Source organism: Rosa rugosa, chromosome 7 (assembly GCF_958449725.1).
Source record: "Rosa rugosa chromosome 7, drRosRugo1.1, whole genome shotgun sequence".
NCBI lineage: Eukaryota > Viridiplantae > Streptophyta > Magnoliopsida > Rosales > Rosaceae > Rosa > Rosa rugosa.
Genome location: NC_084826.1, coordinates 21,801,222 through 21,813,032, shown reverse-complemented (window position 1 = coordinate 21,813,032; position 11,811 = coordinate 21,801,222). Strand labels below are relative to the sequence as shown.

The following is an 11,811-nucleotide window of genomic DNA, read 5'->3' as shown; positions in this document are numbered from 1 at the left end:
AAGTTGAATTTTACATGTGGAGCTTTAATGGGTAAAACCAAAAGCTAAGGACAGAGTTTTAGAGTATCAAAGAATTGTTGCCTCAGACAGTTTAAATTTTTGTGGATTGTGGTAAGCGAAGAGTTTATACTTTTAATATCTAAAGTAATGAAAAATAACATTTACCATAACACGAGTATCTTGACATAATTAATTTTGTAAAACATCAACAACCTTCAACACCCTATGCCATGATTATTCACAAGCATTAAAGTGATTCCCAAAAAATGTGAACATAATAAGTCGCACATCTCAAGTTCCACAACCAGTCTAAAAAACTGGCTTTTTATTTTCTTGAAATATAAAATTTAGACATTTTGAACGAGATGTAATGTAAAGAATGACTTATACACAAACACAATATCAGCACAAAAAATATGAAACCACACTTAAACATTAACCTCTTCTAGAAATACATAGTTGAGACGACCCAAAATCCTCAACCTCTTCTCCATTGTTGGTGGTAGAGTTTTCAACCCACTTTGTTGGCCAAATAAAAAAAAAGGTGGTAGTACTCATACATGTGACATTGACCATGGAACCACACTTAAACATCATGCCCCAACCATATCTCATCTCATCTCAATCTGTGAGCAACACTATCTTTAATGGGGCTTCAACTGTGCCTCTACCATGAATGACTCCCTCCCATGTTTTGGAATTGACCTGAAATAGTGAATGCTGTGACAGCTGAGCCAAGCAAGGCCACCTTGTGAGTGTCTCACAGACCTCATGTGTCTCCTCCTCCTCCTTTCCCCTTTACCATCTTATTTCTTGGAAAACAACATCCTCCTACCTCTGCATTTCCTCCATTCATTTCATTCAATCCCCAAAACAAAGACAAAGCTGGATTTGCTTTCTTCCTGATAAGCTCAGCTCTTACATGGTTGCACTTACTCACTCACACGTGGTGTGGGATCTGCTCGAATATATTGCCAATAAGTCTTTATCTTTTCAATTAAATAAATCTGTGACTTCTTTTCTGGTTTCATATATATATATATATATATTGGGTGTGTGTGTTTGGTGGGGTGGTAAGGCTTTGGTTTCATATATAAGAGGTCAGGAGTTCGAGCCCCCGGTGGGAATGGGGTGGGGTTTTAAAAAAAATAAAAAATAAAAAAATATATATATATAATATATATATATATATATATTAATTTACCATTATAAACACGAACGGTTCTGGTTCGACAGATTTGGTTCGTTCACATGTAAATTGCAGTTTTGGATGCCTTAATGATCATCAATTTGGCTGAAAATTTATAGAGATGATCTATACATTAGGACCTAAAAACTGAACGGTTAAGATGTGAAAATATGGTCGAAAAGTGAGTTAAATATGGAAATCCGTACCTTTTGCTTAGGTACTAATATCCGCACCTGAGAAGAGTTATATATATATATAATTGGAGAAGATAAGTTGTAGAGCTTATGCATCATCATCATGAGATTGAGAAGTGGCTTGCCTGCACATGGGTGCTACTGAAGAGTCTATAAAGAGTTAAAGGCTATTGTTAAAAAGTAAAGAGAAGCTTCATTTCTGGATATAAAAGCTTGAGGGCCATGGCTGTGTCATTGTTTAAGGTCAACAAAGCAATCTGCTAAACCCCATTTATAATAATGTCACCAAGAACAGATCAGAGTTTTGAAATGGTTTATGCCAAATGCTCTGTTTAATAATGATATAAAACAACAATGAGTTTTCATTTCAGATAAAAAAACACAAGAAGCCAATATCAATTGAACAATTTCCTTTTCCATCTATTTCATTTGTCAAGATATTGGACAAAAAAGAAAACAGTTATGTCATGAAAGATTCATTACACACTAATAAGAAATTTTTGCTTACCCTTCACTTCTACTTCTACTTGTCCATCACTTTCTACATTCTAAAATCAGAGTTTGAAATGGTCCATGCCAATTCTGCTCTTTCTTTCTACTAATGTTAGAAAAAAAAAACAAAGAGTTTCTGTTTGAGTAGGAAAAAAAATAAAATAAAGTTAACATCCATTTTGCATTTTCATCAATTTAATTTGTCAAAATCGGACGAGGTCATCTCAAAGGAAAATGATGGATTTTTGGTCTATAGTCTAAACATGGACTTCTTAAAGGTGTTTCTCTTCGTCTCAACTACGATATTGTCGAATTTTGGAGTGTGTGTGACGTTGTTGGCACCAAGTTACATGCACTACTTGTAGATGCAAGTCGCGATGTTGTGGCTGTTGAAGCTGAGGCCATCGTGGTTGGTTAATCTGTCAGGGCTACTGAAGATCTGGGCCAGCACCCTACACCGATGGGAGTTTTTAACTCGATCTCACAAAAGCATATGTTTCCACAATCAAGAGGTATGATAGGTTGATGAGAAGAGAGGTTACCAATGGCCCTTCACGTCTCCCACCTGAAGGGTAAGTATTCGTTGTCGCCTTCAATGACAGCGTTGCCACAATTGAAGCCACCATCTGTTCCATCCGAACCATATATGACAACCACAAGTCACATCGAAAAAACAAGCCTCTGATGAGCAGCCAATACCAAATCCAGCAGCAAGAGTATGCAGAGTGACACCTTTGAGGCATCCCATTTTGAGTCATTGCCACCTATGAGCAACTTGAAGAAGACTTTATAGGTATCTAGATTTTTTTTAGATATAGTGTTTCCATTCACATATCTACATTTAGTATATAGATGTAGATCTCCTCAAATTTTGAAATGATTAACCATAAATTTCACTTTTTTTTTTCCTTTTCTTTTTCTTTTTATTACACAAGTGGTGATATTTTTCATCAAAAAGATATAATTGTCAATTGAAGGTGAATTGCTAAGGAAAAAGAGATGACCCTACTCTTACCCATACAAAAAATAATAATAATAATAAAAAGTTGTGTTTCAGTGGCACACCTGTAATTTGGTCATCCCAGTGGTGTCCTTTCTGTCAAATTTAAACCTTTCAGAAGTGAAAAAAAAAAAACTTAAAAGAAGAGAGTGCCTCTCACACGCTTTCGTCAACTTTGCCATTACTTAGTTTGTGCAACTTCTCTTTGAGTCTTTCCCTCTTCAACACAGAGAGAGAGAGAGAGAGTGGACTCAAAAATTCACCAAGTCCTTGCTTGCCTTGAAAAGACCACAACCCTTTTTCCCTATCCCACCCCATTACTTGACAACCCAAAATCTAGAATTCCAAACTTGGGGTGGTAGTGAGGTTACTTATTAGAGCAAAGCAGTGTGTTGGGTTGTTGGGAAATGAGGGATGTTTTCGTGGCTGGCAAGGATTGCGTGGACGTGTTGGAAGCCGGTGAGGAGATATGCCCGTATGAGTAAAGATGATATTCTTGATGACTCCTCCATTGAAGACCCTCTCGTTTGGTGCAGACCCCTTGACAAGCACGCCTACGGTGAATTCTCCTTCGCTGTCGTTCAGGCCAATGAGGTTCTCGAGGACCAGAGCCAAGTCGAGACCGGAAGGGATGCCACTTTTGTTGGAGTTTATGATGGACATGGCGGACCTGATGCCTCCAGATTCATTTCTGACCATCTCTTTGTCAATCTTATGAGTGAGAGCCGCTCTCTTGTTTGCTTTTTCTTGACAGGGATTTTGTGTGTTTTTCAGACCAGGATTGCCTTCACCTTCTTTTCAATGTGGGTTGTGTTGTTTGATGGTTTTTTTTTTTTATTGGGTTTAAAGCACAGGGTTTGGATTTTTGTGATCATCTTCATTTATGATTGAACCCCTCTCTTCTTCGCTTTTGGGATTTTTCTTCTTGGGATTGGTGGGGTGTTTGTGAACTGCCTCTGTGAATTTGTGTTTTCTTGAAAGCGGTTGTCTGGTTTCTTTACGTGTACTTGGTTTTTAAAGCAGAAATTGGTTTTTTTTTTTTTTTTTTTTCCTCTGATTTTTCTTCCATTCTCTGCATCCAAGACTGGCCCTTTGTCAGACATGTGTGTTTGTCTTGTTATGTGCTGTTGTTTGAGCAAGTTTAATTAGTTTATGTTGATTCATGTGGTGGATCTATTGGAAAGAGGAAGAGAGAATTGGTTCCATCATTCGAAGTAGAGTTATGTGGTGGATCTATTTTGTTGTGCATAGTTGGAGTAGATTTGAATGTTAAATTATGTGATTGGAAAAGAAAAAAACAAAAATTTGTTTGGTACTGCATAAGTATTTTGTGGTAAAAAAGAAAAGTTCAACTATTTTCTTTTCCTTCCACTCCAGACCATTTTAGCTATATCTGATTGTGGAAGGAGAAGAGAAATGCAGTTTCAGAATACATGCATTTGTTTTGTAAATTAAAATATAGCCCTCTGGAATTTCCCTATTGGACATTAGATGCTTTATTTTCTGTATTGTAGGCATCACCCTTTGATTTCTATTGTGATTGAAGTACTTTTGGATTTTTCAAATTGAAACTTATTTAACCGTGTTACAGGACATGCTCGAGAAAAGACAACCATATCTGAAGATATCCTTAGAAGTGCCTTTTCTGCTACCGAGGATGGGTTCCTTACTCTTGTGCGTAGGACTTGTGGAATAAAACCAGTGATTGCAGCAGAAGGTTCTTGTTGTCTGGTTGGAGTTATCTGGAGTGGGACTTTGTATGTTGCTAATCTAGGTGACTCGAGAGCTGTAATTGGTTCTTTAGGTAGATCAAATAAGATAGTTGCCGAACAGCTGAATAGGGAACACAATGCAAGTATGGAGGAGGTTAGACAAGAGCTCAGGTCATTGCATCCGAATGATTCACACATTGTAGTTATGAAGCAGGGAGTTTGGCGTATCAAAGGCATCATACAGGTTTACTACCTTTTTGTCTCTTTCAACTGATTGGCTTGTTTTGATCTAGTTGGTAACTTGTATATATGTGTGATGTTCTTTAATCTATTAGTATTGATACCTGCTTTCCTATTATTTATGCAGTCTGTAAAGTCATTTGATGTATGCTTTCTTCATCCTGCTGGAATGGATACCCAATTTCTAAAACGACTGCCATTGTGATATGTGACTTGAATTTTTCTTGATTGAAATGTTTTGTATGCTTAAGAATTGCAGTAGTATAACTATATTCACAATAGAAATTTGCACGTCCTCTCCAGGCATGTAAGCATGCTGACGAACACAAGTGCATGAAATAGCAGCTATGGTTTGCAATACATCATTTTTGTGTCAATTTGATGATGTTTCTCTTTTCCTGGGTCAAGTGAAATCAATGGTTATTGTGGCATCAATCATGTATCTTTGAGACTTTGCAGGAATATGCTTCATTATAGACCTATATAATGTTTAATATTTTGTTACTCCCTTAAACTACGTATGTAAACAAAATGTTAAGTGGATTCTGACACTGGATTCTCACATTCAGGTGTCTAGATCTATTGGCGATGCTTACTTGAAGAGGCCAGAATTTTCTCTTGATCCTTCATTTCCGAGATTCCAACTTTCTGAACCCCTCGGGCGGCCTGTGCTGTCAGCAGAACCATCTGTATGTACTAGAGTTCTACGACCTGAAGATAGATTTATAATATTTGCATCAGACGGTCTTTGGGAACACATGACTAATCAGGAAGCTGTGGAAATTGTGCATAATAATCCTCGACAAGTATGTAATTTTGTTTTTTGTTTCCTCTTATTGTCTCCCCATTCTTTTCCTTTTATTATTTAGATTTTAATAATGTTTTGTTCTCTTGTTTTTCATAAATGTTAGGGAATTGCAAAGAGACTTCTGAAAGTATGTCTTGGTGAGGCAGGTAGAAAAAGGGATATGACATATGACGACCTTAAGAAGGTTGAAAAGGGTGTCAGGAGGTACTTCCATGATGATATTACGATTGTTGTCATTTTTATAGATCATGATTTACTGGGGAAAACGCAACCTTTACCCGAGCTATCAGTAAGAGGGTTCATTGACACGGTTGGACCATCAAGTTTTAGCATCTTCAAGGATTGATACAAATGTGAAGTCTGGTTCGTAGAGTAAACAACACCCTGTAACTTTATAGCCTAGGTCTTGTTTTAGAAGACCAGGCTCATCAAGGCTCATCAAGTTTTTTTTTTTTTTCTTTATTCAACATTTCTCTTAACATTGGATTGTTTGTTTTTCCAGCTGTTCTTAACACCTTCTGAAAGCTTCTTTATATAAACTGATTTCTTTACATAAAACCATGCACCCTAGGCAAAGCTACGGGCAAGCTTCAAACTTTTTTGGAGTCTGTATACACCCAAAAGTTGTGCAATTTATTTGGTCTTAATAAATGTGTTCTTATTAAGCTTTTCAAGTACTAATAGTGTTGAGTGTGGATCTAGAGATTTATTGGTCATCTTTAGCATATGACCAAGTGAATTCTACTATGATGACTCAGATGGAGAACCAATTGTTTTTTTTTTTTACTTTGTCAAGGAGAATCTAAAAGCTTCCTAGGCCCAAGATAAGCATGTGAAATGCTCCAACTGTGCATTGCAGTACAGTGTCTGGCCACTTTGACAGCTTCGGGGTTCGAACCTAGGTTGGGGAGCACAGAAGTCAAGCTCGTTGATTTTCTGGCTCTCTGTTGTAGCTTGACACTGCTCCATGGATTTCTGCTTAGTGTGCTAAGCACATCTGTCAAAGTTGGCTTATACTCCAAGTTAATGACAAACCTTTCTAGCATGGTTGTCCACAAGTTGTCTGTGCTATGAAACAGATGGCAATCAAGATTCCAAATGGCACTGCATAGATTGAACAAGAATTTGGAATCTTCTTTATGTGTCTTATTGCAAATAATTTGGTTCTAGCAATTTGGAACATATTCAATCAACAATTTGTCTGTTACTTCAGTCCCTGTAAAGATAATATAGAGAAAGACTGTTTTAATATCTGAACAGCAAGAGTCATCAGACATGAAAGGTACTAATTCTCTTGAATCAGACAGAAAATAAACACAAGGAATAAATAATATTGAAGGGGATTTTTGATTCAACCAAACCAAATCAGTACCAATACATAATTTCTCTACAAAGCAGTAACAAAATAATTGAATATTGATCATATTTTGCTCGCCTCCATGCTCATGTCCCAACATAACAAACATAGAGAAATAAACATGAATGAAAATGTAAAATGAATAGGAAAAGAAATTCTGCAACCACTTAAATAGAAGCCTTTTTGTGATACAAAATCTGTTAAGTGTAAATTCTTTGTCCGCCTCTTGCTTCGCGCAATTAGAAGCATTTCCTGTGAACAATTGAGGGGCCAGACTCATCATACTCAGCCTTTGCAATCCACATCTGCACTCACAAAAAAGAATAACTTTCAAGTAAGCATTTTGAAAAATATGTGATGCTGTGATGTGATTCAGAGCTTATTTCATTCAGGAGGTGCTCACGACAGAAAGAATTATCGAATCAAATAAGAACCTAGAAAAATAAGCAAGAATTTTCTGCTATTTTCAATGAGCACATGTTCTCTACCAGTATCTATATTCTGTGCTTTCAAATCTAATTAAAGAGATAACAATGTTGATACTTAATACTCATGGGATTTCAAGTAAATTGTGCAATGGTGTGCCATGTGTAACATGTATCTGCAAACTAGGCGTTATAGTCATCTTACGGTGAGTTTTAACATATAGATGTACAAAAGACGTGGAAGGATGGAAGTTGAACAAGAAATGCATTAGTAGAGTGCCTAAGCAGATGTGCATTTGCACGCAGCACATTACCTGTTGGAAGGTGCTGAGGGATGCCAAAATGGAGCCTCCTATCCAGACACTGTATTTCCTCTCGGGCGGTGCTACGACCTTGATTTTCATGCTACTTGGAGCTAATGCTGTAATCTCTTTGCTCATCCTATCAGCAATTCCAGGGAACATAGTGGAGCCTCCGGAAAGAACAATGTTGCCATAGAGATCCTTCCTGATATCAACATCACACTTCATGATAGAGTTGTATGTGGTTTCATGGATACCAGCAGCTTCCATCCCGATCATGGATGGCTGGAAGAGGACTTCAGGGCATCGGAATCTTTCAGCACCAATCGTGATAACCTGCCCATCAGGTAATTCATAACTCTTCTCAACAGATGAGCTGGTCTTTGCTGTCTCTAGTTCTTGTTCATAGTCTAGAGCAATATAGGCTAATTTCTCCTTCATGTCTCTCACAATTTCCCGCTCAGCAGTAGTGGTGAAAGAGTAACCACGTTCAGTCAAGATTTTCATGAGGGCATCTGTAAGATCACGACCTGCCAGGTCCAAACGAAGGATGGCATGTGGGAGGGCATACCCTTCATATATCGGAACTGTGTGACTCACACCATCCCCAGAGTCAAGAACAATACCTGAACAGCAAAGCATTAGCATGGGAGTTTCATTGAGAGTAGAAAAGATAACTTCTTGAGCTTCAAGAATACACTGTACTTTGCAATAAGCATCTGGATCCTTAAGCTCAAATTATGACATAGATGATAAAGAGTTCTTTTTCCACTGAGCTAAATAATGAATGCATTTATGCAATAAAGGGAAATGGAACTGAAACATATATGGTAAACTTATTTGAGTGTGTTGCCCATCAGATAGCAATACATGAGAGAGAAGAGCTGAGGAACTGAAGATGAATTTGATTCTTCTCCCCCATCATAAGGACATGATCTAATAATGAGGTACATAATAATGAAGTGCATGAATTTATCATTGCTTATAATGTAGGAAAACATAAAATTTAAATTGAATTGGTCTCTGTCTTTATCCATCTTTCTTGTCCTATGAGATCCACTGGCATTGTTTTGGTTACAAGACATTTCCTATAAATGATAATAATATATCATGCATCTTACAAAGAAAACAGTTAATTACTCTATCAAATCGCTTACCAGTTGTACGTCCACTAGCATACAGGGAAAGGACGGCCTGGATTGCAACGTACATAGCAGGAGTGTTGAATGTCTCAAACATAATTTGAGTCATTTTCTCACGGTTGGCCTTGGGGTTAAGGGGTGCTTCTGTGAGGAGAACTGGATGCTCTTCTGGAGCCACACGGAGCTCATTGTAGAATGTGTGATGCCAGATCTTCTCCATATCATCCCAATTGCTAACAATACCATGCTCGATCGGGTATTTCAAAGTCAGAATACCTCTCTTCGATTGAGCCTCATCCCCCACATAGGCGTCCTTCTGTCCCATCCCAACCATCACACCCGTGTGGCGAGGGCGCCCTACAATGCTGGGAAACACAGCTCTTGGAGCATCATCTCCAGCAAATCCTGCCTGCACCACCAAATCAATCAAGATCAGCTTTTAAAATCCCTCTAGGAATAAGAAAAAAAAACCATTTTCCGATCACGTATCACGGGATCAATACCTTGACCATTCCGGTACCATTGTCACAAACAAGGGGCTGAATATCCTCGGATTCTGCCATTTTTTATTGTCTGCTGCCAAAAAAACACAACATTGCATCAAATTATAGTAAACAATTGTTCATCCCTCGGATCACATTCATATCTATGCATCTGATCCAGACTAAATGCTAAACATGCTTGTAACAATCTAATATATCTGTAATCCATGAGAGATTAACAAAACTAAAAAGCAAGCATATTATGCAGATCATCATTAAAACATAAAACCGAAGGAAATATGAATCCAATGCATTTATGAAACAAAACCGAAAACTGTGTATGTTTCTGGGATGATCGCGCAAAACCCCATCACCATTTTCAAGAATCGAACACAACAAACAGCTCAGATTCAAAGGAAAATAAATGAACGCCCAAAAAAAAAAAAAAAAGGGTGTACCTGTGAAAGGAAACGTAATAGTGTTTAGATGTGAGGGGAGAGAAGACAGGAGAGAATAGAATGTTTGGGTTGGGTACCCGCCCTCTGGTTTAAAAAACGGAAGCTTTCCGAAATGAAATTCAGCTTAAATGAACCCCAAATGCCGCGTCTTGGGATCCTGACCGTCTGTGGGAGCATCTCATCAACGGACCCCATGACGGGTCACGTTGATCGTGGAAACAGCTGGCTCACTTTCGGTCTCCGGTACTACGATGACTACTATGCCCCTACTATTTATCATATTGGCCCACTTGTCCTCTCTGTCTATGACAGAGGGCATATTAGGAAACACACCTATATTTTTTTTTTTTTACATCCTCTTTATTGGTCTTGATATCCCAAATACTTGGGATTTAATGAAAGACGCACTATCAATGTGTGGATTATTCTTCAAAAACGGACTGTTACAAATCTATGCCAAGTCCTGATTTTTTAATTTAACTTTTTTAACGATCGATAGGAAGTTCATTTGTTTTAGTGTATAGAATTTTTACAAATTATTTACAGTCATGTTCTTTAAGTAACTAATGTACTCATTGAGTTAATCTTGTTGCTTGCTTTTGATTTAGTTATATGAAGAACAAGTAGTAGTTATAGTTGTGATTTAAAGAAATTTTTAGACTATAGACTTACATTATAGGACATATCTAAAAACGAGTGATTACACATACTCTAACCATTACTACCTAATGGCTCGCTCATTGAACACATTTTTGCTATTTAGATTCTGAATTTCGAAAGCATTTACGAGTTCTTTTTTCTTTATCTTAGGTAAAAAGTTGTGGTGAACCAAGTTCGGTAATAATTTCATTAATTTGGTTTCCGAAAATGCCCTTTGTTATGTGGAGATGCCAAAGAAGGGCAGATCGGTCATGCAAAAATGGTAAATATAGATGGGGTTTTGTTAAAGTGAAGTGTGGGGGGTGGTGGAGGGGTGGGGCTGGGTGGTAGTAATCAATACATGAGAGTATGGGACGGTGCGAAAAAGAGCGAAAGCCAACGGGGCAAAACTGACTTGAGATGATGCCGGCGTGTTTTTCTCACGTGCGGTCACATCCCACACTTGTCCTTCTCCACGTTTCTTTCGAATTTTCCATTTGACCTAACTGAACTGGTCATCAACTCCAACTCCAACTCAACTTAAACTCCATCCTTCATCGACTAGTGTCGTGAAACCCATAACTGCCGGCCAACCTCCTTACAACGTGCTCACTCCTCATCTTCCAACTTAGACCCAGTCTTCTATATAACATTTTCTTCTGTTTAATAACTTGATCTCACAATCCTTGTAACATTATGTTTTTAGAGTAATGAGAGCTCGACTCGCTGCTTCAAACACGAGTGAAATTCAAGTTGTTAAAACTTCACGTCTAACATTATGATGATGATGGATGGGGAGGAGAAAGAGTCTGATTCTCCTAAAGAAATACAAGGTCCTTGAAGAATATGTCGTATTTCTTATCGAATTAATCATATTACAAATGCTACAAAGCTATTTGCACTTTGAGCTGTAGCATCCATCTTACACAGCAATTTTATTCGCATAATTATTGATGAATTTAAGATTTAAACCGAGATGAAAATCACAGAAAGACGAAAGAATATATTGTTACTTTGCTAGAGGCCTAAAGTGATCATACATGGTAAGACCCATTATTAAGAGAGCAATTGGGATCTAATTAGAGATCTTTATCCATGTGAACATCTTTCCTTTTAGGCCGGTCATCATGGCTAATTTGGTCCCTCATGTATGTGCTAAAAGAAACTCTTTTCTTCTCCATAATCCTTTTTTAAAGTATGGCCACCTAATTAGCTACTCAGTTTGCTATGTATTGAACCCATATAATTTCTGGGTGAGAGAGTTCATTAGACATGCTTCTCTGTTTAAAACTTGTGAGCCATGCTTTGTTTCCTTTCATAAAGTCATAATTCATGGGTCCTTATATTATCTAAACTTAAAAGTACCCAATG

General features: G+C 37.6%; 2 protein-coding genes across 3 annotated transcripts; one reads left to right on the top strand and one right to left on the bottom strand.

Moving 5' to 3' along the window:
- The first annotated feature begins 3,046 nt into the window (after positions 1 to 3,046).
- LOC133720711 (probable protein phosphatase 2C 68) lies at positions 3,047 to 6,300 on the top strand. The gene is made up of 4 exons (XM_062147152.1): positions 3,047 to 3,593; positions 4,467 to 4,831; positions 5,397 to 5,633; positions 5,739 to 6,300. The coding sequence occupies exons 1-4, from the start codon at positions 3,290 to 3,292 to the stop codon at positions 5,979 to 5,981; spliced, it is 1,149 nt and encodes a 382-aa protein (XP_062003136.1). The 5' UTR covers positions 3,047 to 3,289; the 3' UTR covers positions 5,982 to 6,300.
- Positions 6,301 to 6,959: 659 nt separating this feature from the next.
- On the bottom strand, positions 6,960 to 9,941 carry LOC133720712 (actin-like). 2 transcript variants are annotated; one of them, XM_062147153.1, is made up of 5 exons: positions 9,802 to 9,941; positions 9,365 to 9,434; positions 8,877 to 9,270; positions 7,732 to 8,345; positions 6,960 to 7,297 (listed from the first exon to the last, which is right to left on the bottom strand). In XM_062147153.1, the coding sequence occupies exons 2-5, from the start codon at positions 9,422 to 9,424 to the stop codon at positions 7,232 to 7,234; spliced, it is 1,134 nt and encodes a 377-aa protein (XP_062003137.1). In that variant the 5' UTR covers positions 9,425 to 9,434; positions 9,802 to 9,941; the 3' UTR covers positions 6,960 to 7,231. The 2 variants fall into 2 exon arrangements, with proteins under 2 accessions (XP_062003137.1, XP_062003139.1); XM_062147155.1 differs by having other exon boundaries at positions 9,365 to 9,437; positions 9,802 to 9,892.
- Positions 9,942 to 11,811: the final 1,870 nt, after the last annotated feature.

Excerpts from the sequence above, each read along its gene's own strand:
- LOC133720712 (XM_062147153.1), bottom strand. The coding sequence starts at position 9,424 with ATGGCAGAATCCGAGGATATTCAGCCCCTTGTTTGTGACAATGGTACC. Across the intron at positions 9,271-9,364 it reads ATGGTACCGGAATGGTCAAG|GCAGGATTTGCTGGAGATGA; the intron begins GTATTGATCCCG and ends TTGGTGGTGCAG. Across the intron at positions 8,346-8,876 it reads TGCTAGTGGACGTACAACTG|GTATTGTTCTTGACTCTGGG; the intron begins GTAAGCGATTTG and ends TTTGCTGTTCAG.
- LOC133720711 (XM_062147152.1), top strand. The coding sequence starts at position 3,290 with ATGTTTTCGTGGCTGGCAAGGATTGCGTGGACGTGTTGGAAGCCGGTG. Across the intron at positions 3,594-4,466 it reads TCTCTTTGTCAATCTTATGA|GACATGCTCGAGAAAAGACA; the intron begins GTGAGAGCCGCT and ends ACCGTGTTACAG. Across the intron at positions 4,832-5,396 it reads GTATCAAAGGCATCATACAG|GTGTCTAGATCTATTGGCGA; the intron begins GTTTACTACCTT and ends TCTCACATTCAG.